The sequence below is a fragment of the Drosophila erecta genome, unplaced genomic scaffold (genome assembly GCF_003286155.1).
Source record: "Drosophila erecta strain 14021-0224.00,06,07 unplaced genomic scaffold, DereRS2 tig00000055-arrow-pilon, whole genome shotgun sequence".
Classification (NCBI taxonomy): Eukaryota; Metazoa; Arthropoda; class Insecta; order Diptera; family Drosophilidae; genus Drosophila; species Drosophila erecta.
The window spans coordinates 7,766,885-7,789,462 of NW_020825200.1; the positions used below are offsets into that span (position 1 = coordinate 7,766,885).

General features: G+C 41.4%; 4 protein-coding genes across 4 annotated transcripts; 2 read left to right on the top strand and 2 right to left on the bottom strand.

Moving 5' to 3' along the window:
- The first annotated feature begins 246 nt into the window (after window positions 1–246).
- On the top strand, window positions 247–1,729 carry LOC6543170. The gene is made up of 2 exons (XM_001968962.3): window positions 247–332; window positions 384–1,729. The coding sequence occupies exons 1-2, from the start codon at window positions 329–331 to the stop codon at window positions 1,595–1,597; spliced, it is 1,218 nt and encodes a 405-aa protein (XP_001968998.1). The 5' UTR covers window positions 247–328; the 3' UTR covers window positions 1,598–1,729.
- Window positions 1,730–1,863: 134 nt separating this feature from the next.
- On the top strand, window positions 1,864–4,027 carry LOC6542977 (tektin-4). Its single transcript, XM_001968963.3, has 3 exons — window positions 1,864–2,362; window positions 2,431–2,705; window positions 2,771–4,027. The coding sequence occupies exons 1-3, from the start codon at window positions 2,003–2,005 to the stop codon at window positions 3,891–3,893; spliced, it is 1,758 nt and encodes a 585-aa protein (XP_001968999.1). The 5' UTR covers window positions 1,864–2,002; the 3' UTR covers window positions 3,894–4,027.
- Window positions 4,028–12,260: 8,233 nt separating this feature from the next.
- Window positions 12,261–12,583, bottom strand: LOC113564059. Its single transcript, XM_026978465.1, has 2 exons — window positions 12,479–12,583; window positions 12,261–12,413 (listed from the first exon to the last, which is right to left on the bottom strand). The coding sequence occupies exons 1-2, from the start codon at window positions 12,581–12,583 to the stop codon at window positions 12,261–12,263; spliced, it is 258 nt and encodes an 85-aa protein (XP_026834266.1).
- A 4,509-nt stretch (window positions 12,584–17,092) lies between these two features.
- On the bottom strand, window positions 17,093–17,422 carry LOC113564060. The gene is made up of 2 exons (XM_026978469.1): window positions 17,311–17,422; window positions 17,093–17,245 (listed from the first exon to the last, which is right to left on the bottom strand). Exons 1-2 carry the CDS (start codon window positions 17,413–17,415, stop codon window positions 17,093–17,095), a joined length of 258 nt encoding a protein of 85 aa, XP_026834270.1. The 5' UTR covers window positions 17,416–17,422.
- Between the last annotated feature and the right edge of the window lie 5,156 nt (window positions 17,423–22,578).

The window sequence follows — 22,578 nt, forward strand, 5'->3', positions numbered from 1 at the left end:
TGCAATAAAAATAAATTTCTAAATTTGAATGCAGTTTTTTAGAGAATTGCGCCAGAAACATTTAGAGGTATGTCACTTCAAAATCAGATTAAGATAGGTTGAGTTATGGAGTGTAGAACTTCAGCTTTCGGACATCTTCCTTCTGCCTGTTACATACTTTTCAAGGAATCTAGTATACCCGTTTACTCTACGAGTAATGGGTGTAAAAATATTAGCCATAAATCGGTCAAGCTAGCTATGGCTTAAAACTTTTACTGGTTACACTCAGACTGACATTTTGGGGGAGCTTAACTTATAAACACTGAAATTAGACTGTGAAACCCGAAGAATGGGTAAGAACTAACTTCAAATTTAGGAAGTAAATATTAAAAAACTCGCCGCAGATGCTCAAGGACAACAGGATATGCGGCTGGATCCGCCGCTCTTCGTGACCTGTGACATGGAACAGTTTCGGGATCCAAGCAAGAAGCGTGCCGCCAACGATGCCTGCGAGGAGCTGGACAAGCTGGATGCCCAGGATGAGATCAGTGTGTCGAGTATCATTTCGGCCCTTTTGCGACCGATTGAGCCGTCGGATGATCAGTTTAAGGTGTGCGACTGGGGCATCAATCCCAAGCAGTTTTTGCCCACCAAACAGGCCATCATTTTCAAGGAACAGTTGTTTATATCAAAGCTGCGGAATACGAACTGCAAGCTGAATGAAAACCTAAAAATCTTCTTTGAGCGGGAACTTGAGCAGATTGGACGGTTCTGTTTGAATGTGGAGGAATCGTACGATGGCTATGTGATCTTCAGCAGCAGCAAGATGAAGAAGGGCAAGGGTCTGACGGAATGTGGCCACCAGTTGAAGGGGAAGTACGATGATAAGTTCCTTCTCATCTGCGAGAAGAGATCGGAGTTCGATCGAATCGATAATACTCGGGTGGAAAAGACACTGGAGTTGCGAAACCATGCCGATTTGATGCTCACCGCTATTCGCGAAACCAAAATCAACGAGGAAGTGCAGCGCTTCAAGGCTCGCATCGATATCAAGGATCGCGATCACGTGTTCGTCCTGGATGGCGGTATCATGCTGTTGATGCGCCACCTGGTGTGCAACAATTTCGTGGGCAACTTCGAGTACTACACAATGAATTTGTATGGCCGAGTCCTGCGCTGCAATCTGGTTGTTTCTAAGGAGCGCAAGGAGGTGCGCATTTTCTATCGCACATACAAGAATGTCGTGCACATCTTCACCCAGCAGTGCTTCAACGACGAACTGCAGGATGTGGCCGAGACCTTCATGAGTCCTGAGGGTCGGATTGTTCTGCACTATTGGCGCGGCTATAACTACTTATTGCATGCCGCCTGCATGCCACCGAAGAGAAAGGAACCCATCCTGCCCAAATTGGAACTGATGTGGCGCCAAAATGAACAGCTGTCTCGCAAGTTCCGGGAGCTCAAAGCCCTCAATTACGAGAATGCCACCAGCTATCTGAGCAGCAATTCACAGCTGGCCGATTTTATGCAGGATTATGTGCTCAATCTGCTGCGGTACAAGCCCAGCAATGTCCTTGAGTTCTCCATCATGTTTTTCCAGAATATGGCGAAGGGATAGGTAAAGTCCCAACTTAACTGGATTGTCTTCTAAATTCCAAGTGCTCATTGGGCAAGTAATCCTATAAACAGAAGAGATAGGTTATGTTTAATATATCGTTGTATTCTTTATTAGAGTGTTAATTAAATTAAAATACATAAAAAGTACAGAAATGGTATGCTATTTTCTAAAAATACATTCAACTTTTTACTCGAAACACACAATACAATATAGTAACCGTTGCCAATAAGCCGAACTTAACAATGAGGCACCCCAGCAACCCATTTCTTTGTTTGCGCCCTTCAAACAAACGTCCAAAATTTTCAATATTAGTCTGTGCCCAACACCAGACGAAAGTCATTCGTACACTTTACAATCCACGTGATATTTTCTTATTTTCGCAATTTAGTCGTAAGTTGAGCCATAATGAATTGCTTGGAGAAAAAATCGCCGGAGGCGAATCCCGAGTGTAGGGGCAAGACCATCGAGCTAAATCCGGGCTCCGCTTGCCCGGCTCCGCTAATCTGTCCCCTGCCAACGGAACCGCCCTCCCACCGACTGAAAAAGCCCCCACAGCCCGCCCTAGTGGCCTTGACGCCTCACCCCGATGAGGCCGCCCAACAGCACCTGGTCCAAAATATCATGGGTTCTGCCCAAGAGCATCAGAAGCTGCAGGCGGATCTCCAAGCAGGAGTTGACCAACAACAGATGCAGTTGGCCGACATGCGTGCTGAACAGTATAATCAATCGCACAAGCCACTCAAAATGGAGGAAGTGCAGTTTGCGGTGAGCTGAGTCAAAGAACTTATTCTATATATTCTTAATTTATATAATTTTCCCCCATTTCTGGACAGCGTTCCATGGACCCCGAAGCAGACGATTTGCGAAATCCACCGTGCTACTTGCCCCAACAGGGGGATGAGTTGCCCCACAAGGACCAGCTAATGCCCATGGGTCCAATTGGTCCTTGGGCATCGGGCAAAGTAGATTGGAGCCCCATGGCCGGGATAACAGGCACAAGACCCGTTGTGGACCGCTACTCGATCACCCGATACAGTCCCAATGAATGGCGGACCAGGAACCACGAGACTGTGCAGGTCGTCAACGGAAGCTTGGGCAGGGCGGATAAGTACGCATACAGAATTTAAGGACCTCGAGTTACTAAACCGCCTAACTGCGAAATCTAATCCACAGAAACCGCTTCAGTTCGACCACCGAATTCCTAAGGCTCTCTGCCCTGGTGGCCAAGTCGCAAAAGGAAACCACCGACAAACTTAGGATCCGTTCGCAGTTGATTGGTAAATGGAAGAATACCCTGGAGAACGCCATCAAGGCGATGGCCGATGAGATATCCACTATGGAAGTGGAGCGGATTAAGCTGCGGAAGTCCATGGTGGTTCTGGGCGTACCGGAATCCATAGCCAAGGAGTGCATTGAGAAGAGGGCCACACGACCAGATACCGAGCTGGTACGCGACCAGGTGGAGGAGGAGCTGGTCAACGAGCTGGCCCTCATCGCTGAAATCCGAAGGTTGTTGATGAAAACGCTGGATGACTTCAATACGCAGCAGGTTGAGAATCGCACGGCTAGGCAGCGCCTGGAATACGATTGGAGTGACAAAAAGGAGGCCTACGAGATTGATACCGTGAATACCGGGCTAAATAACTGCTCCAGGACGATCATGTTTCGACCGGGAGCTGTGCGCCAGCCACCAGAACAAGCATCCGAAAAGTACTGGGAACATTTCAGCATGGAGACCCTGGACGAATGCGAAAAGTGTCGCCTCAAGTCGGTGACCCTGCGCAACACATTGAACTCGACAATGATGAACGCGGCCAGAGATATTCGCACGCAGGCCGATGTCGTTGAAAAGGCCCTGACCTCCAGGATCAACTGCACCCAAGAAGCGGTGCAAAGGTTCGAGAACGATCTCAAGAATATCCTGCAGGGCCTAGCCGACGTGGAGAACCGCATTGAGCAAATGAAGCGTCGCATTAGTTCCTTCGATGCCTCCATGAAGGTGGCCCAAACGCGCATGGACAACCGCAGCTATCGGCCAAATGTGGAGAACTGCCGGGACTTGGCCCAGCAGGAGCTCATCGATGGGGTGCACACCATCCAGAGCAGCGTTTCGGCCCTTCTTCATGAGCTTGAGGAGGCAGAGCGGGTCAAGACGGACCTAGTGAATTCCCGTGCCCGACTTGAACGGGAGATCATGCTGAAGAGGCGTAGCCTTTTCATCGATCGGGAGCGTTGTATGCTCATGCGATCCTATTATCCTTCGGCTAATACCCTGAGTGGCGCTGCCACATCCTAGAGGGGCTTACCCCTTCTGATTATGCCTAAATTTATGCCAGAATTCTAAATTACCCAGTGCTGATTTAGCGGCAAAGTTTTTATTGTCGGACTCACATTCAAAATTAGCAAGTGAATAAATTTTTGAATAATGAATGAATAAATTCTAATTTAAATTTGACCACATTTCCACATTTTACTTCTATGGCGATAACAGGATAAGCAATGCTGAACAATAATTATATTTCGAAAAGGTATTTAGCTTAGGAATTAAATGTAAAAGGTTGCTATCGATATTCCAATTCAAAAACAAATCCAAATTTGTATTATTTATTACAGTCACTAACGCGTTTGGATTCCCTTAGGTGTTTAAGGCTTTTCAAGCAATACCACTTAAGCATCTAATTGCCTGATTTTTGAATTAGCCTTAAGTTCTTTTTAATAAATGCAATAAAATGCCATTAGAGGGCAATCAGACACGTTTGGAAAACCATATAACTGAAAGAAATATGTTGCCAACATCCCTACACACACACGTCCAACCACACACACACACACACACTCGTGTTGGCCCAAGTACTTACCGAAACACGTTCAACAGCTAGAACAACACGTACTCAATTTAGAGATACACGAACCGGATGGAAAAGGGGGCGTGGCAGCGGACTGATATTGATACGGAGGTGCTTGAACATTCGTTAATGTTTGCCTTCCTTGGCGCGGCAAATATAGGGACAGTTTGGCCAAATACACTCGCTCGAGGTGTTCGGAAACAATTTTGCAGGGAAGCCAATAAATTACGGAGCAAACGGAGGACGGCGTGCTGGAATTTCCAATTGAAAATGGAAGGGCTATTTTCCCTTTTGCAAATTTGCTTGCCATAATTGTCTACTAATTTCAAGGATCACAGCGATACTATTCTCTTAAATGCACATGGAAAAAATAAAAATACAAATAAAAACCCAGAATGCGACGCGTCTCCTGTCTGTCATGCGTTGCATGTGTTTCTCGTCTAGTCTCCGGAGTTTTTCTTCCTTCCGCATACGTGCAAAACATTCGCCGTCCAAGATTTATTGCCTGGAAACGTGTTGTTTTTCATATTGGCCAATGCTGCCATGGGTTGCAGCTAAGGCTTGCCAATAGGGTTGATACTTTAGGGAAAAACATTTCCAGATGGATCCATGAGAGGGATTGCATCGCTTCGCTATTGTCAAGGTCAAGGACAGTCGATGATGGATCTAAATAAGGCTTTATTTTAATTGTTAGGCAAACATGTTGGTGTTTCACTCTTTTGTGTTTCAGGCCTTCATCAAGATCGCAGCATATAGTTTGTATTTTTAGTACCGACATGCATTTATATTTAATTAATTTTCGATTATTTATTTATCAAAATGGTTTTCCAGTAAAATATTTCAATGGAATTAAAAAATTACTTTGAATGACAATATTGTTTTCCATTTATTTTCGCACATGCGTGCTTTCACTTCCAAGACAAGTCCATTACCACAAAGCAATTCTCAGGGGCATCAAACAGCCATTACTCAAATTTTCCCTCCTCCATCAGTAGCTGGTTGCCTTAAAAAGCAAAAATCGTGTTTCCCATGTATGCCGTATGCTGTTAATATTTCGTAATGCCGGTAAAAATCACAGCGTGTGGTTATCGCAGTCAACTAAAAAATAAGGGGAGAGTGGAAGTAAAAGGAAACATTGCATACATTTTGGCGCTGGAGCGCGCTCGCAAAAATGGTCGACTGTTTTTGTCCTGGCACCATGTGGCTAAGAAAAAATCTGTTGCATACTGTTTGCGGTGAAACGCAAAAAATGTTATATTTCTGCTACCCCGCTGGGAAACTGCGAGAAAGAAATGTGAAAACGTCAAAAAAAAAAAACAAAAAAAAAACAAAAAATAGTCAACATGGGTCTTTAAAAAATTGTTTGATGTCCTTACGAAATTTTCTGTGCGTATGTGTCTGTGTTTCTATTATTTTTTATATGCCCCAGAGCTGTATTCTACGGGCTGTTTAAAGCTGAATGCCAGATACTCCAGGTGAAAAGTTTTTCGTGAAACTATTCCCAGTTGGAGATGTAAAGTTGAATGCCACACCTTCGACCCTGGGAGGCCATAATTTAACTTCAACGCAGCAAGACATGCAATTTAATTTTAACAAAACCTGACATTATCACACCAGCCAACAACGAGCCCCGTCTACATAGCTCCACAAACACGCACGCAGACATACACAAGGAGTTGGGACAGAAGGAGTCGAGCGGCGTTGGCAACACAAAGTTAGTAACATAATAAGTAGCAATTTTCGGTTTCCGCTTTCCGGGCCAAGCGGCAGCAGCGTCAGTGGCTGCAACCTACCATAAAAATACATAAAATGGCTCTGGCTAAAAGAAAGCCCAGAGAGCAGAGCGAGGAAAACCCAGCCGCATGCACTCGTCGTACCGCCAGCATCCTTTCCAGATTCAGGGCAGGAATGGAAGCGAATGGCAGCGAATGCCAGCCGAAATCGGAACCGGAGTAGGGATTGTGCGGCAGGATGGCAGGAAGAACGGCAGGCAGGCGAGTCCCGTTGCCAAGAAAGTATACTAACTGCTTGCGGAGTAAATTGGTATTTTATAGTTGCAGCCTGCAACTGCTGCCCGAGTTGCCCGAGTTGCCCGTGCTGCTCACAGGTGCCAGCAGCTGCTGTTCGCCGAAACTGAGACGTAGACGGTAACTTTGGCAAGGAGTTCCGGGATTCCGTTTCTCAAAAAGGACTCTCCGTTTTCGGTAGTTACGCTTAGTTCTTTAAAAAATTATTAATTTACGAACACAGTTATGCATAATAGCCCATTTAATGGTGGGACTTTTTAGGTAATACTCCAAAAGAAGTACAGTCTTATTGGTTTTCAAAGTTTTCTAAAAGGTGCTTAGACTATTGCCATTCCAAAATTGTTTCACTGCCTCTAGGACCTTTCGAGAACCCTATTGCCAGAACACCAGCCGCGGATAATCCGACGAAATGAAATGCCGCTGACTTTGCAAAGGCAGCTAAATTAGCTGCCGGCCACCTTCCGCATTCATGCCAAAGTCACTCAAAGCGACGACATCGGCGACAACGACAAGGACGACGTTGATGATGGGATGCAGGACGAAGGGGTGGCCCGCCGGGGGAAGCGCCAGTGGGCGTGCCAGGACAATAAAGGTTGCCGGGGCTCGTTAGCATTTTACAACACTGGCATCGGCTGCAGCACGTAGCTCCTAAGATGATTTGTGACCAGCTGCAACTTTTTGTTGCCGCCTCCGGCAGCCATTTTTGATATTATTTCAGAGCTGCCTCGGCACTTCCGTTTCCGCCCTGCCCGCGTTGCATGTAAATGGGTTGAATGGGTTGCATGGGGCTCCCTTTTTTTGAGATCGCTTATCGGGGCCAAAGGGAGTGCCGAGTGCAGGAGCTTCAGAATGCAATGGTGCGTGTGCGAGGGAGCGAATTGAAGTTAATGTGGGCGACTGATGATTTTATCTGGTGCTGTTGACTTGTTGACTTTGCGGGTTAACTACGGCACTGTTTATGGCTTCATTATGCTAATAAAAGATATTATTTTTACCGCTTGTCAGATTGTGAGCGGAGGTTCAACTTTCGTTTATATCCCCACGACCCCACGACACACGACACTCGACACGATGGGAAGTTTGCGGTAGAGTGTTGGTTTGTTTTAAAATGTAAATACAAATATACATTTGCAAAATCAGTTGTTAATTAGCTTTTAAAGGCTAAATCCCTTCAATTATAGTTTCGGTTTACGAAATTTGTTGTGTATTCTTTAAAGAAAATTAATTATATTTCATGGTTATTAAAGAACGCAGTTTTTAGTGAATTCAAAGCAAGTAAGTGCAAGCACATTGCAGTTGCTTGCTGCAAGTTGGACAACGAGCCGCAGACATTTGATGCATTTCACAGCATTTCACCTGCATCTGCCCCACCTGAGGCAAACAAGCCGATTAGCATATGTTTAGCTAGCAAGTTGGCCGATTCGAGGTGGCTGGACCGAGTGCCTCCCATGCCGACGTCATTTCAAAAATTCAGTTGGGTGGGCCAACGGGTGGCCCGGAAATCAGTGGATCGTGTCAAAAGCATCAACCGAGGCAGAGCGGCGGGAGCCACAAGCTTCAGACCCGCCCCAAAAACACGAAACACGAAACCCGAAACCCGAAATGCCGAAACCAAACCCAAACCCAAATGCGCTCCTCTGTGTCCGGTTTGCAGGCCCGGAACGCTGGTCACCGAGCGCTAATGCGGCGTGAATATGCAGGGACCGATGGTCGATGGACGTGGCGATGTCAGCTGGGGCCAGCACGTTATCATCGTCAATGCACGATTTTTTGGTCGCTGTCAGGCCCAAATGTTTGCAGAGCATTTCCCAGCACATCCCCAGCTAATGTGCGGTTTGGCGGTCGCCAGGAGATTAGCCCCACTCCACCATTCGCTCCTCCATTTCCCATTTGCCAGCACTCACCTTTTCTCCGTGTTGACGTTACCTGAAAAATCAAAATTCCAAATTCCAACACGAGCCAGATTGTCGGGCATTTTATTACGAGGAATGTGTTGACGCTCCTCCACCTTTAGAAATGATTGAATGACATGCCAGAGAAAAGGACCAAGTGCAAAAGTGTAAGACAGTCCCAGATTCTGACACGTTCTACGCACTTAATATATGCAATGAAATGAGGTGGTTTTTAATACAACAGAATGCTGAAATTCCCTGAAAATTTTGCTGAATGCTCTTTGGAGACACATGACAAATGTCAAAAGGGGAATGCCATTAGCGTACATCTTCAAAAATGTTTTTGGAGCCAATATGTTCTTTTGAACTCTGTCTATGCAACGGAATAAGCTTCAATTTCAATTTATACAATGTTATTTTTTTAAGAAACAATTCCCGAAGCTTGTCTTTAATTATTCTTTCCTCAGTCCTTCTTAAGTTATGTTCTTCTGATTCATTATATTACATCTGAAAGAATAAGATTTCATACTCCTTCCGATTTTTTGTATATTATTTTAAAATCTTTAAGGCACATTGCTTGTTAAATGCGCAGGAAAACATTAATTATTCACATTTTATTAGTTTCTTGAACACAGTGCCACTTGTCTTCAAACGTAGCCATCTCGAATCCACACACCGCTTCCGTAAAAACTTCTCATTTACAATCTCTGCTGGCAAAGTGTGTGAAACTCAAACTCAGATGTCATAGCCCGACTTTTGAGCCGGCAGAAAAAACTTGTGCTTCAGTCGCGCCCCAAAACCATCCACATCCTGCAAAGTCCTTGTTTGCGAATCCGTATGTGTGGGTGTGCGCTAGCCGGCATTTTTGGGTGTGAGCCAGCATTGAGCTGTTTGTCTTTTAATTGTTTGCACTTAAGTCGTTGGTTTGTTTGTTCGTCTGCGTTTGTCTGCCTCGCAGGTTATGACTTTTGTGAGAAAAGTCGTTAGGAGACCGCTCAAGCAAATTACGGCCACAAAGTGTGGCACGTTTTTTATGCGAAGTGAATGCGCGCTTAAGGTGGGGCTTCCACGAGAAGATGCAATTAAATGTTGCGGACAACTGTGTGTGCAAGGAAATGTTATTATTGAAATGTAAGCATTTCACATAATTGATGCTTTAAGAGAACTTTAATTGTAAATAATTGATTTGTAAAACACAAGCCCGTGCAGGAATGTCCATGCTGCTTTTATCAACTGCAAGTTTGACCTAAACTATTAGGAATACCTCGAAATGTGTCTGCTTTAATTTGTATCTTAAAATTGGGAAAGTATGGGAAAGCAAATGCAGTGTCAATTGACTTATCTGTGCGGTCACGCTATCAGCGTTTGGCATGCTCGTTCTTCAGTATTCGCTTTCCAAAAAGCACCTACTACAGCAATAACTACATGTTTGCCAGGACAAACAACATGGGAGGCCAGGTCGAATGCAATCCGAATCCTTAACCTAAACACTTGGCTAAATTGATACACACATCAAAGTTGCGTTGCAGTAGCCTCAAATCTTTCCGTAAATCAAGCAAAATGCAAATTTCACTAAAAGCTGAGGACGAATCCGAGCCGGTGAAAAGCGGAGACCACAAAACCAGCACACAAAAAATGCAAAAGCGAATGGCGAAAGGAAACTTGTTGTCTGAACTGAAGTTTGGAAGCTGAAAGTTTTGTGGGGAATAGCCCAAAATGGCGCCAGGTAAACGGACAACGGTGAGGTAGGAAAGAGCTGACCCCCGAAAGCCTTATTTATCACACGTATAGTCCTGGTCTCGATTCTCACCCTTCCATTACCAGATTTGGTTTCTGAAATCGCATACGAATGTTGGCCAATTGGATTTGGTTACCCCAAGAGTTGGCCAAAGCCCGTGTGTGTGTGCTTGCATGGACCCTATGCAGTGCACTGTAAATATTCGGGAGAATATTATGAATTACTAATAAACAAAACTGTCGTAAGACCCAGTATAAATGAGTAATTAAGGGAATTTTAAAAACCCACTTCTTATTTTTTACAGAACGGATCTTTTCCCATGCTGGATTATCGATTATCTGGAAGTTTGCCTTCATATTAACCGCTGATAGCAACTTAGAAGAAATCGATGGAGCCCATGTGGCTTAATAGAATTTTGTTTTATCTTCATAAGTCACTCTGATAAGACTTTTAAAAACTGTAAAAATGATGCGAAAGTTACAATATCAGTTCGCGAAAAACACTCTTGTTAAGCTAAAGATGTTGCCTCAGCTAGGACTCTTCTAATCTCTTCTAATAGGAATCGAAAGTGCCTTATCGATTTCCACAAATGGCAGCTCAAAAACAGAACCTAAGCAAACCTCTCAAAATAATTGTTTTAATTCAGCTTTTTTAACTGTACCAGATTGGCGGCCGAACCTTGGATGCCTCAGGGATTTTCTTAATTAGTTTGACTACTGGTCCCGGATTTCCACTGATGACCGACCTTCTCTTAATCCATCAAGCTTTATTGAAAGCCACCAGTTGGCTGCTACGGCTGTAAAAACTTCAAGAAAATGTAAATAAAATGAATTCTGAAATATAAGACTTGTTTTGTTCAGTGCTTGCTGATTTCCTGTTGTTCGTGTTGCCCAAAAATGTCCATGCCTGCATCAAAATGGTATCGAAGAATTTTCTCATCGACTTCCGATCAAGTTTCCTTTTGAGCGTGGAATTCGGCATTTGATTTGCGGAAAAAAGGAATCATGTTGATTAAAAGCGAGGGGCAATAGTAAAACCGCATTTTACCTTACACCACTAGTTTTTCGCATAATGCCAGGGGAAGTAAAATTAAGGTTATTTAAGTTAAAGTCGGATGGAACAACTTCGTGCCTTTGGTCTTATTTAATTAAACCCGGTGCCGGGCATGTTTTATTTCAATTAGTAGCCGGGGCAAGTGGATGTTGCAATGCACAAAAACCCGTGCAAAATAATTAACTGCATGCAACAATTTCCCTGGCCGTCCTAACTGCCGAGCTGGTTGCCACGATATTGAACCGAATTCGCTGGGCTGGCTTACTTGCATGTACGAAAATGGAAATCTGCATTTAATTTATTGATGCAACAGCCACGGCAAGTGAATGGGAACTCCGGCTGAGGATTTCGATTCTCCCGCCAGTCGCCTAAATGTATGCAGTGTAAAATTGTTAAATGCACGCTTAATCTGCATATAGGCGTGGATTCCGCTGTGCGCCACGCCCCTCCACCGCCCAACGACCACCGCCCACCGCCCACGGCACACCCCTCACCCGTCGCTGGCACCGAAATTGTTTCATTTCCCCATTAAAATGTACGGACGAAAATGTTAAACACTTTATTGGCTCAGTACTGAACGCCGGTGGGCGTGGCAGGTCTACCTCCGATTGTTGCGGCTGTTTGCCACGTTAGCATATCTGTTTTTCATGTTCGCAGCACTAATCGGCCAACGTCCGTCTGCTCGAAGCCCGGGAATCCCCCGATCCACCGATTTCTGTCCCTGGGCTAGCAACTTGTTCATTCCAGACAGTTGTCACCATGTGCACTCACACGTTTTCCGGCCAGAAATTTTCGATTAATCGGAGTCGTGGTAAAGGAATTTCTTAAGCCATTCAAAGCGGCTTTTAAAGTGAATATGGCGACAAAGATTCTTGACCGATACAGTTTCAAGGCCTATGATATGCTTTTAAGGACCTCGTTGAATGGATATTGTTTAGAGAATCAAACGTGGCCACCTTCAAACAATTTGTTTAACTAACTACCATTTCAGAAATTTGTAAGACCTGTTTGGGATTTTAATTTTCTATCAATCCGTTTATTTTCGAATTTTCGCATTCTTTAGGATTCATATAAAATTCAATTCAAGACTCCATCAGCGATTTCCAACTAAAGCTTGGGCTTAGGTTTCCTGGTGTCCCGGATGTTACTAGCCAGAAGATTGGGCGTGCAATCCACGGTGGTCAAACCACCACTGCTTTCAGGAGTCTCAGGTGGGAAATTTGGCGGCAAAGGGTTTTCCCCATTCATCCTAGGGCGCGCCTAGTTATGATTATAAAAAGTTGATTAAAATATTTTCCCAATCAATAGCAATATTTAGTACTGACGGGATAAAGCACAGTCTTCCGATGGCCCCTGTTTAGCTGGGCATTGGCCATTCCTAGGAGAACGCAGCTGAGGAGCAGGATTGCAAGTGCGAATTTAGGAGACATCTTTAGCTTGGCTTGAGAGGCTGGAAGACACTGTGACTTTGGCTGGAAATCTGAGCGTATTTATACCTATTTGTCAAGCTGGGGTTTCGCTTATCTGCTGATCAACAGAGAATTAAAGTTAATGCATCTTGCAATTCTTAATAAATAGTATAATAGGTTTTAAGTGGAAGCAATGCTTCCACGAAAAGCATGAGCCAGTCAACATTGAACGCCAATAATGTAAAGTTCAAAGAAATCAGTAAAGTTCATGAGTAAAAAGTAAGTAAAGTAAAGTTCAGTCCAATGGAATTTTGTAGGCTCTTCATCTCCTGCTGATAAGCCTTTTGAAATTTACATAAATGGGACGACAGTATCGGTGCCTATATCAGTTTCCTCAAAACACTCTTGTTAAGCTTAAGATGTCACCTCAGCTTGGACTTGTGGTTTTACTTTTGTGCACTCTTCTCCAAGGAATCGAAATTGCCTCTGCTAATAAATTTAGACAAAGGTTCCCTGAAATACCGATAGTAAGCATAAATATCTCAAAGTTATTATTTTAATCTAGCTGTACTATCTGTAAATAAAGATAAGCCGGTCAAACGGCCGCTCAATGCCGGAAAGGAACGGAGATGGTCCGGTAACTTCTGGAGAGAACCTTTCTTCAAATTTTGGTGGATCTTTTTCGTCATCAGGTGGTTGTAGAAGCTGTGGATCGTTTAATAGGCGGACAGGAATAATCAAGTGCAGATTCTAAATCATAAAGACAACATCATTAAAATATTTAAATAAAATGAATTCTAAAATTTTCGGAAATTCTAAATATAAGATTTACTTCCTTTAGTGCCAGCTATTTTTCGTGTAGCCAAAAATGTCCATGCAATATGGTATCCAAGAATTTTCTCGTCGCCTTACGATTAAGTTTCCCTTTGAGTGTAGAATTCGGCGTTTGACGATGTAGAGTAAAATGTTCGGAAATTTGAAAGCTTATTTTGGGATTTTATTTTTCTTTCAGAGGCTTATTAATTTATTTTTCTTATAAGAAAAACAGGCAAAATAAACAAGCGCAAAGGTAATAAGAGTCCGTCCTTAGTGTTCAAAATGTTGTCTAGAGAAAAATGTTCAGTACCATAGTTAAGTCCTTCATAAACAGAAAATGCAGAGTATATTCTAAGGATATTTTATAAAAAATGGAAGAAATTTGGAAAGTAGAAATCCCTAAAATGAAGACTTGTAGCTAGTTTATCGCTTAAAATTAGTAGGGGCTCGCCATCTCAGTGACGCCGCAAAATATTTTTTTGCAGATATAAAAGATTGCGCAGAAAAGGAGATTATGATGCCCAACGTGTCGGCCAACCGGCAAGCCGATTTATATATGCTTACTGGGCCATCTTACTCCATCTAACAACTTTTGGAACATAGCAGAAGCTTAGGCCAACTCATCCCTTAAGCACATTCTTTTTAAAATAAGGTTTGATATTTTTTCGTTTTATAATTAGATCTGCCAATTTCTATCGGTATTTGAAAAACATGTAATATTATATATAACATAAGACAAAAAAAGAAAGAAGAGTCGGACAAGTGGAAGAAATAGTTCAAGTTACTGCAAAGGTAATGTTGAAGCTAGCTTCCATTTATGTATTTTTTCGTAAGGAACTTATATTGTAAAACTATGTTGTATAAATATTTATACCCGATACTCGCAAAGGATATATTACCAAATAAAGTATATATACATTTTTGGCCAGAATCTCGTTCGACCTAGCTTGTCCATCTGTCTGTTCGTATTACCGTCGAGATCTCCGGAACTATAAAAGCTTGAAAGTTAGGCTTAGGCTTGGCGTTTCTAGAACTCAAGTGTTCTAGAGTTTGTTAAAGATCTTGCCTCGCCCACTTGCAACGCCAACAAAACGGCGTTACCTGCCACTAAGAAAATTTTTAATTTTATTTTTTTTTTGCCAATTTCTATCGATTTACCAAAAATGTAGTTGAAATTTCTATCACTAGTATCACTAACGGTATCTTGTTTTTTTCCATTTTAGTATTTGTGTTTCTATTGTAATCTATTCTATTGATATGCCGAAAACATGTCACGCCCACTTTCTTTCTTCCATTTTATTATTTGATTTGCCTGTTTCTATCGATATTCCAAAAATATTTTGACAACGCCCACAAGACCCAAAAAGGTATAAAACCCACAATCTTAAAAATGTACTTTTTTGTCTTTTCTTTGCCTAAGTCTATCTACATTTTTCAATAATCTTTTAGCACTCTCATTAGCGGATATCTGTTAGTCGAAGAAATTACTCTTGTTTTTTTATGCAGAAAATTTAATGTCGCTCTAATGTTTATTTTCGAATATAAATAAATTCGAATATGTTTCATATAAAAATCCATTTATCATTTAAAATCAATTATAGTGGACCCTATCTGCGCAGTATTTCCCTTCGGTTCAGCGGTAAAATTTTTTTAGTTTAAAAACTATTGCTTGGACTTAGGTTTCCTGGTATCCCGGATGTTACTGGCCAGAAGATTGGGCGTGCAATCCACGGTGGTCAAACCACCACTGCTTTCAGGAATATCAGCCGAGGGTGGGAAATTTGGCGGCAAAGGGTTTTCCCCATTCATCCGAGTCCGCGTCTAGTTATGATTAAAAATGTTGATTAAAATATTTTCCCAATCAATAGCAATGTTTAGTACTGACTGGATAACGCACAGACTTCAGGTGGCTCCTGTTTAGCTGGGCATTGGCTATTCCTAGGAGAACGCAGCTGAGTAGCAGGATTGCAAGTGCGAATTTAAGAGACATCTTTAGCTTGGCTTGAGAGGCTGGAAGACACTGTGACTTTGGCTGGAAATCTGAGCGTATTTATACCTATTTGTCGAGGGAAACCCCAGCTTATGTGCTGATCAAGAGAGAATTAAAGTTAATGCATCTTGCAATTCTTAATAAATAGTATAATAGGTTTTAAGTGGAAGCAATGCTTCCACGAAAAGCATGAGCCAGTCAACATTGAACGCCAATAATGTAAAGTTCAAAGAAATCAGTAAAGTTCATGAGTAAAAAGTAAGTAAAGTAAAGTTCAGTCCAATGGAATTTTGTAGGCTCTTCATCTCCTGCTGATAAGCCTTTTGAAATTTATATAAATGGGACGACAGTTTCGGTGCCGATATCAGTTTCCTCAAAACACTCTTGTTAAGCTTAAGATGTCACCTCAGCTTGGACTTGTTGTTTTACTTTTGTGCACTCTTCTCCTAGGAATCGAAAGTGCCTCTCCTTTTCAAATTAGACAAAGGTTTCCTCAAATACCGAAGGTAAGCATACCTCTCAACATTATTATTTTAATCTAGCTTTACTATCTGTAGATAAAGACAAGCCGTACAAACAGCCGCTCAATGGCCGGAAGTGGTCCGGTAATTTCTGGCAAATATGAATTTGGAGAGGACTTTTCTTCAAATTTTGGTGGATCTTTTTCGTCATCATCAGGTGGTTGTGGCAGCTGTGGATCGTTTAATATGCTGGCAGGAAAAACCAAGGACAGATTTTAAGCCAATTAATGTTTGTCATAGTCATAAGAATATTTAAGTAAAATGAATTCTACAATTTTCGGAAATTCTAAAATATAAGATTTGCTTTCTTTAGTGCTTGTGGTTTCCTATTGTTCGTGTTGCCTGCCGCAAAATGGTGACGACTAATTTGCTTGTCGCCTTCCGAGCAAGTTTCCTTTTGATCGTGGAATTCGGCATTTGATTTGACGCTGCAGTGTAAAATTGTTAAATGCACGCCTAATCTGCATATAGGCGTGGATTCCGCTGTGCGCCACGCCCCTCCACCGCCCACCGCCCACCGCCCACGGCACACCCCTCACCCGTCGCTGGCACCGAAATTGTTTCATTTCCCCATTAAAATGTACGGACGAAAATGTTAAACACTTTATTGGCTCAGTACTGAACGCCGGTGGGCGTGGCAGGTCTACCTCCGATGGTTGCGGCTGTTTGCCACGTTAGCATATCTGTTTTTCATGTTCGCAGCACTAATCGGCCAACGTCCGTCTGCTCGAAGCCCGGGAATCCCCCGATCCACCGATTTCTGTCCCTGGGCTAGCAACTTGTTCATTCCAGACAGTTGCCACCATGTGCACTCACACGTTTTCCGGCCAGAAATTTTCGATTAATCGGAGTCGTGGTAAAGGGAATTTCTTAAGCCATTCGAAGCGGCTTTTAAAGTGAATATGGCGAAATACTTGGGCGTCAAACAAGAAAAGATTCTTGACCGTTACAGTTTCAAGGCCTATGATATGCTTTTAAGGACCTCGTTGAATGGATATTGTTTAGATGCAGAGAATCAAATGTGACCACCTTCAAACAATTTGTTTAACTAACTACCATTTTCGAAATTTGTAAAGCCTCTTTGGGATTTTCATTTTCTATCAATCCGTTTATTTTCGAATATAAATGCATACTTTAGGATTCATATAAAATTCAATTTATCATTTGAATTCAATTATTCTTGACTCCATCAGCGATTTCCAACTATAGCTTGGGCTTAGGTTTCCTGGTATCCCGGATGTTACTGGCCAGAAGATTGGGCGTGCAGTCCACGGTTGTCAAACCACCACTGCTTTCAGGAGTCTCAGGTGGGAAATTTGGCGGCAAAGGGTTTTCCCCATTCATCCTAGGGCGCGCCTAGTTATGATTATAAAAAGTTGATTAAAATATTTGCCCAATCAATAGCAATATTTAGTACTGACGGGATAAAGCACACTCTTCCGATGGACCCTGTTTAGCTGGGCATTGGCCATTCCTAGGAAAACGCAGCTGAGGAGCAGGATTGCAAGTGCGAATTTAGGAGACATCTTTAGCTTGGCTTTAGAGGCTGGAAGACACTGTGACTTTGGCTGGAAATGTGAGCGTATTTATACCTATTTGTCGAGGGAAACTGCAGCTTATCTGCTGATCAAGAGAGAATTAAAGTTAATGCATGTTGCAATTCTTAATAAATGTGATAAGCCTTTATGTGCACTTGCAATCTTTTAGGTGGAAGGAGGGTTTCCATGAAACTTATTATTTAATTATTATTATTAAATGAGAGTACATTTTTCCTAATGTGTCATAGTTGTTTTTCATGGGTTCTTTTTTAAAATAAGTCCGCAGACTTTTTTCTTGCGCCTTTTCATAAAAATTATTTTAGTAATACATTTTTCAATTCAGTGATCTTATCTACTGTTACAACTGGAAATCCCAGGAAAGTTGAGCATTTACCAGTATGGTAAAAGTGAGCAAACATCGACCATACAAAAACGAGTCCTTTCTAAAATCATCATCATGGGACACACCAAACTGACCGACGTCTTAACAAACACCACATTTGAAAATCTTTAGCAAATCTTTAGTTTCCTTAAAATAAATAGGCAATTTACTAGGAGTACTGAAAATATGTTAATATGTACTATAAATATAGTACGTTATATATATACAACGTTAATTTGTTAAGTAAATCTGTTATTATAATTAGGTATAATTTTGTTGTTTAGAAGTTTTTTTAAGTTTCGGCTACGTTTTATAATATATAAATAACAAAATGTTTCCTACTTCAATTTAGGAATGGTGTCCCAAAACCTAATTGCATAATGATTTTAAATCACTTTCTTTTATATATATTTTCTCCAATGGAAATTTGCTATACCCTAATGTTTTCCATGACGTCAGCCCTTTGACAATATTTAGTTTTCAGCATTCGAACTGTTTGCCCATTGCTTTCATTTTGGCAGGCGCCCAAAGAATCTCCATATAGTGGCTTTCGTATAGAGCCATATACATTTGTAGACCCAGTTCATCGCTGTAGTAAAGTCGAGTTGAGTCGCAACCTTTTTGATTAGATTACGCAACGTAAAACTGGTTTGCAAATTGAATAAATGACTTTTGCGTTGCCAATATAAAACGTGTTTGAAATTTTTGATTAGGCAAACACAAACACAGGGAACGCGATTTTCGACCTTTCGAGCGTACTAAAGAAAAAAGTAAAATGAAATGGAATAGAATATAACAAACAACAGCGGCAGTGACAAAATAAGTGGGACTGAAAAGGCCCAGGACACGAAGGACGAAAATGTCCTGTGCTCTGGCCAAACTCCATTTTTCCCCGTCACTTTAGAGAAGGGACTCTGCGAACCGAACGTAATTTGTCAATTTTGTTGGGTGGCAGCGCGGCCACTTTGTGGTTTTGGGACTAGGAAGGGCCAAATTAAAATTCATTAAACGTAAATTAACATTGGAGTCGGGCATTATAAATTACCTAGAGGCCGCAATGAGTGACCTCGGAAACCTGGCTAAAATAGTAAGCCAATTGAATAGGGATTTGTGTAGCTAGTACCTGGATCAGTGCTTCTTTAGATTCAATTATGTAACTTAGAAGTTATTTTCAAATTTAATCCTTAAGCACAGCGTTATAACTTAAATTATGAAGGCATTCTTCCTCAACGGAATGTCTTGCCATATGCATCTTGCATATATCCAACAATAAATAATTAACTGTAGTTAACCCATTAATTTATGAGGTATGTATATAAGTACATTTTCCTTTCATATCCAAGCACAACAGAATAAAAAGAATGTTAAATCAGTATTTAAAGTTAAAGTCATAATATTAACTTAAGCATTAAGGACATTTCCAATTACGCTAGAGTTTGCTGAAAAAATTGGCGATGCCAAGATTTCTGAGGAGCAAAAATCGTGGATGCCTAAATCCAATTCGGGCTTAATGAGCTGTGTAATATTTGCATTTTGTTCACACCCAGAGAAGTAATTTCGGTGACTTCGCCAAGAACTGGGCAAAGTTTAGTTTTCTTGGCAAAGTGCCGTCCGGCAAATGTGCTGCAATTGCTTCGGCGTTTACGTTAACATTCTTTTTCTGTGCCCTTTTTGGCAATCAGGGAAATAGAGACACGTAGAGAAGAAATAGGGCGACATAAATCCATTACAGATTGTGAATGTGAAATAAATCAAAAGCCATAATTCAATATTAAATCTCTCAAACGCCCGGTTAAACCAATTGCAAATGGTGAATGCATCTCGGTGGCACAACAAGCAGGACAATTAGTGTGTCACTCACTGCGGCGAAGAAAGAAGGGAAATGAGAAATGGGCTGTGCAGTCCCCCCTTTTAGCCAAATGAAAACCTCAAATGCGAGTCCCTGCTGCAAACTCTTCTCGGGCAAAATCAACAAAATATTTCAAAATAACAAATGTGTCCATTGGTGCCGGCTAGCTGTGCTGGTGGGACAGCAGCAGCTCCAATGACAAAGTGCTTGCAAACGCACAATATTTGTCTAGGTCATGCATATCACAATCCGGATCCGGTCGGTCTTCCCGAAAGGTGAGCAGCCCGGCGAGCAGTGGGCGGTGCTCGGCCCTTCGAAGCGATTTCAATCCAGTTTGCCAGTTAAATGCAAACATAAACACAAGGGCAAATACACACAAAACACAAGACATATTAATCAGTGCAGGACATGGAAGGCGTGAGATTCGGAGGGAGACGGCGGGCTGTGGCCAGATATATAAGCGATTCCCTGCATTGGCTTTAGTTGCCCAAACAAATAAATTGCAATTTGTGTAATCTTAGCACCTAGGGCCAAAATCAATGGAGAACGGACTCCTCCAAGCAGCACACCACATCGTTTCATACAATCACTTGCGCATACATACGTTTCCATTGAGCAAAACCCGGCAAGATCAATACTTTAATAAACGAAATTTTTTTAGTGAATTGTCAGAATTGTGCAACATTAGCTTTATAAGCGCACAATTCGTTATGTTAAATTATTTAATTGAAAATTATACATTTTACTTAATGTTTCTCAGTTAAAAACAGCTTTTAAACAATTCTTTTTCGATAAGTTGCGCATTTAAAAAAACTTTCTTCTAATATGCACCACAATTTACTCTGCTTTTTTCTTTAGTGTGGCCAAATATGTATGCAAGTATTTGGATCAGGTGTGTGGCAAAATATTTACAATTAAGCACAAAGGCAGCAAATGCATTGAGACTTCTATTGTTCCTTGTGATGTGGAGAAATGTCACCTATCGGCGTTCAAGGATGTTGAAATTTCATTGTATTAGGTAGTCGTATGCATGTGGTGCCTCAAGTGAGAAGGGATTAAATAGGATTGTGGGGAATTTAACCAAAGTCAAAATTGATGTTTGATTTTAATTACAGCGTGCTTTCTGCCTTTGCCAAATTATGGTTTACGGAAAGAAAAAAACTAGTGAAGGTAGCTTAACTCATAGTGGAATCTACTTCCAAACAATTTCTTTTTTATTTTGGGTGTTATTTAACGAAATACACGTGATAATTAAAGTTGCTCATCTAGGCACTGTAGGCTAAATACTAACTTAGGACGTTTCCAATATTGTATACTCCTTAAATTGCACCAAGCCCATAAATGATCCTAAGTCTTTGGCTTGCGTCCGTAAAAGGCAGCACTCCAAGATGGCCCTGAAACTCAGACCCCGAGGGTCTAACCGGAGTGCTTAAGTGCCTAAGCACTCCATGATGGATGCAGGCGAGGTGGTGCTGAAGCTTAACCCTAAAAGCGCATTTTAAGTAATTCCAGAGCCTTGCCTATGGTCTCTTAACCCACTGCTCACCCTTTCGCCAGCCATTTCTGCTGTGGCTTAAAAGCTTTAAAGGAATTTATTGCGAACACTTGAAGTATTTTTTGCCGCTCCAGCTCTATGTACATACATATATGCATTGCTACCTATGTATATGTATATAATGCGAATTATTCCCTTGGGTGTAAAGTGAAAGGAGCTAGAAAAACAACAGCATCTGCAAGGAGCAACAGTCGGAGAGGAAGGTCCTTGCCGATGCGTAGGTTATTTACAATGGGTATTTTATGGTGGGAACCGAGAATGGCAATCCTGCTGCTGCCAAGGCATTCAATATTTTCACACTTTGGTTTTTAGTTGTAATGCTTTCCTCTATATATATATGTGCTGTTTTACAGGACAGAGGCGATGAGAGTTCGGCATCGAAAACGAAATACAATTGCATGTAATGGATGCAGTTCCTGTGTCTCGAAAGTAAATGGTTTCGAGCTGGCACAAGAAAAATTATTAGTTCGCATCGACTTTCTACTATTGGTCGTTGTGTATGGTACAAAAATATATTTCCTACCATCGGAATTCGTTTTATAGAATCCGAAACGGTGAGCACACACAATATTGTTTTTAAAGCAGTTGCGGAAATTTTATATTATGTTTTCAGCAATAGCAAAGCATCTGATAAATAAATGATTTGCTAAATGACTTACTCTGCTGATAAAATCATCTATAATTAACAGGAATTAAACCTCAACATTTTCGCATGTATTCGATTTTATCGGCGCCACAATATTTGTTTTGCTTTGTTTTGGCAACCATTTTATTTTTTCCCATTCACTTTCATGTCGGTTTACAAATTAATTATTTACTTTTTTACTCGAATTTAGTTTTTCAAAGTATTTGACACTTCGTGGGGTGGCGGATAAAAATGAATAAAAATCAGAGCACAGCTTTTTACGACCATAAATAAGTTATCGAAAATTCATATTAAGCGAGAAAATTTAATTTTTTAAAGTTTGTACAAGCTTCAATAGTTTAATTAATTTTAGTGTTTTTAGACCGTTATAAATACAAATTAAAAATTAAATAACAACAGCGTTTTCATTCACCTTATCAACAACAAAAAAGCAAGGAAGGATACCAAAAGCAAAGTATTATTTGTCAGAACTCCCTCGAACGTAACTTAAATGAACTGAATACATAATTTGCTTTTTAAAATCGTCCTACAAATCGTTTTTTTTACCTCTCTTGTTTGGCCTAATTAATGTCGTCTGTGAGCTCATCAGGCCGTTGGATAAACATTTTTACATAACCAAACTGCATTCAAATTGATTTATGTTAATTACTGTTTAACAGAATGCGGCTGACTGATTGCTAAATTGATTTTAAATGAAATGCAAATACGGAAAAAATTCA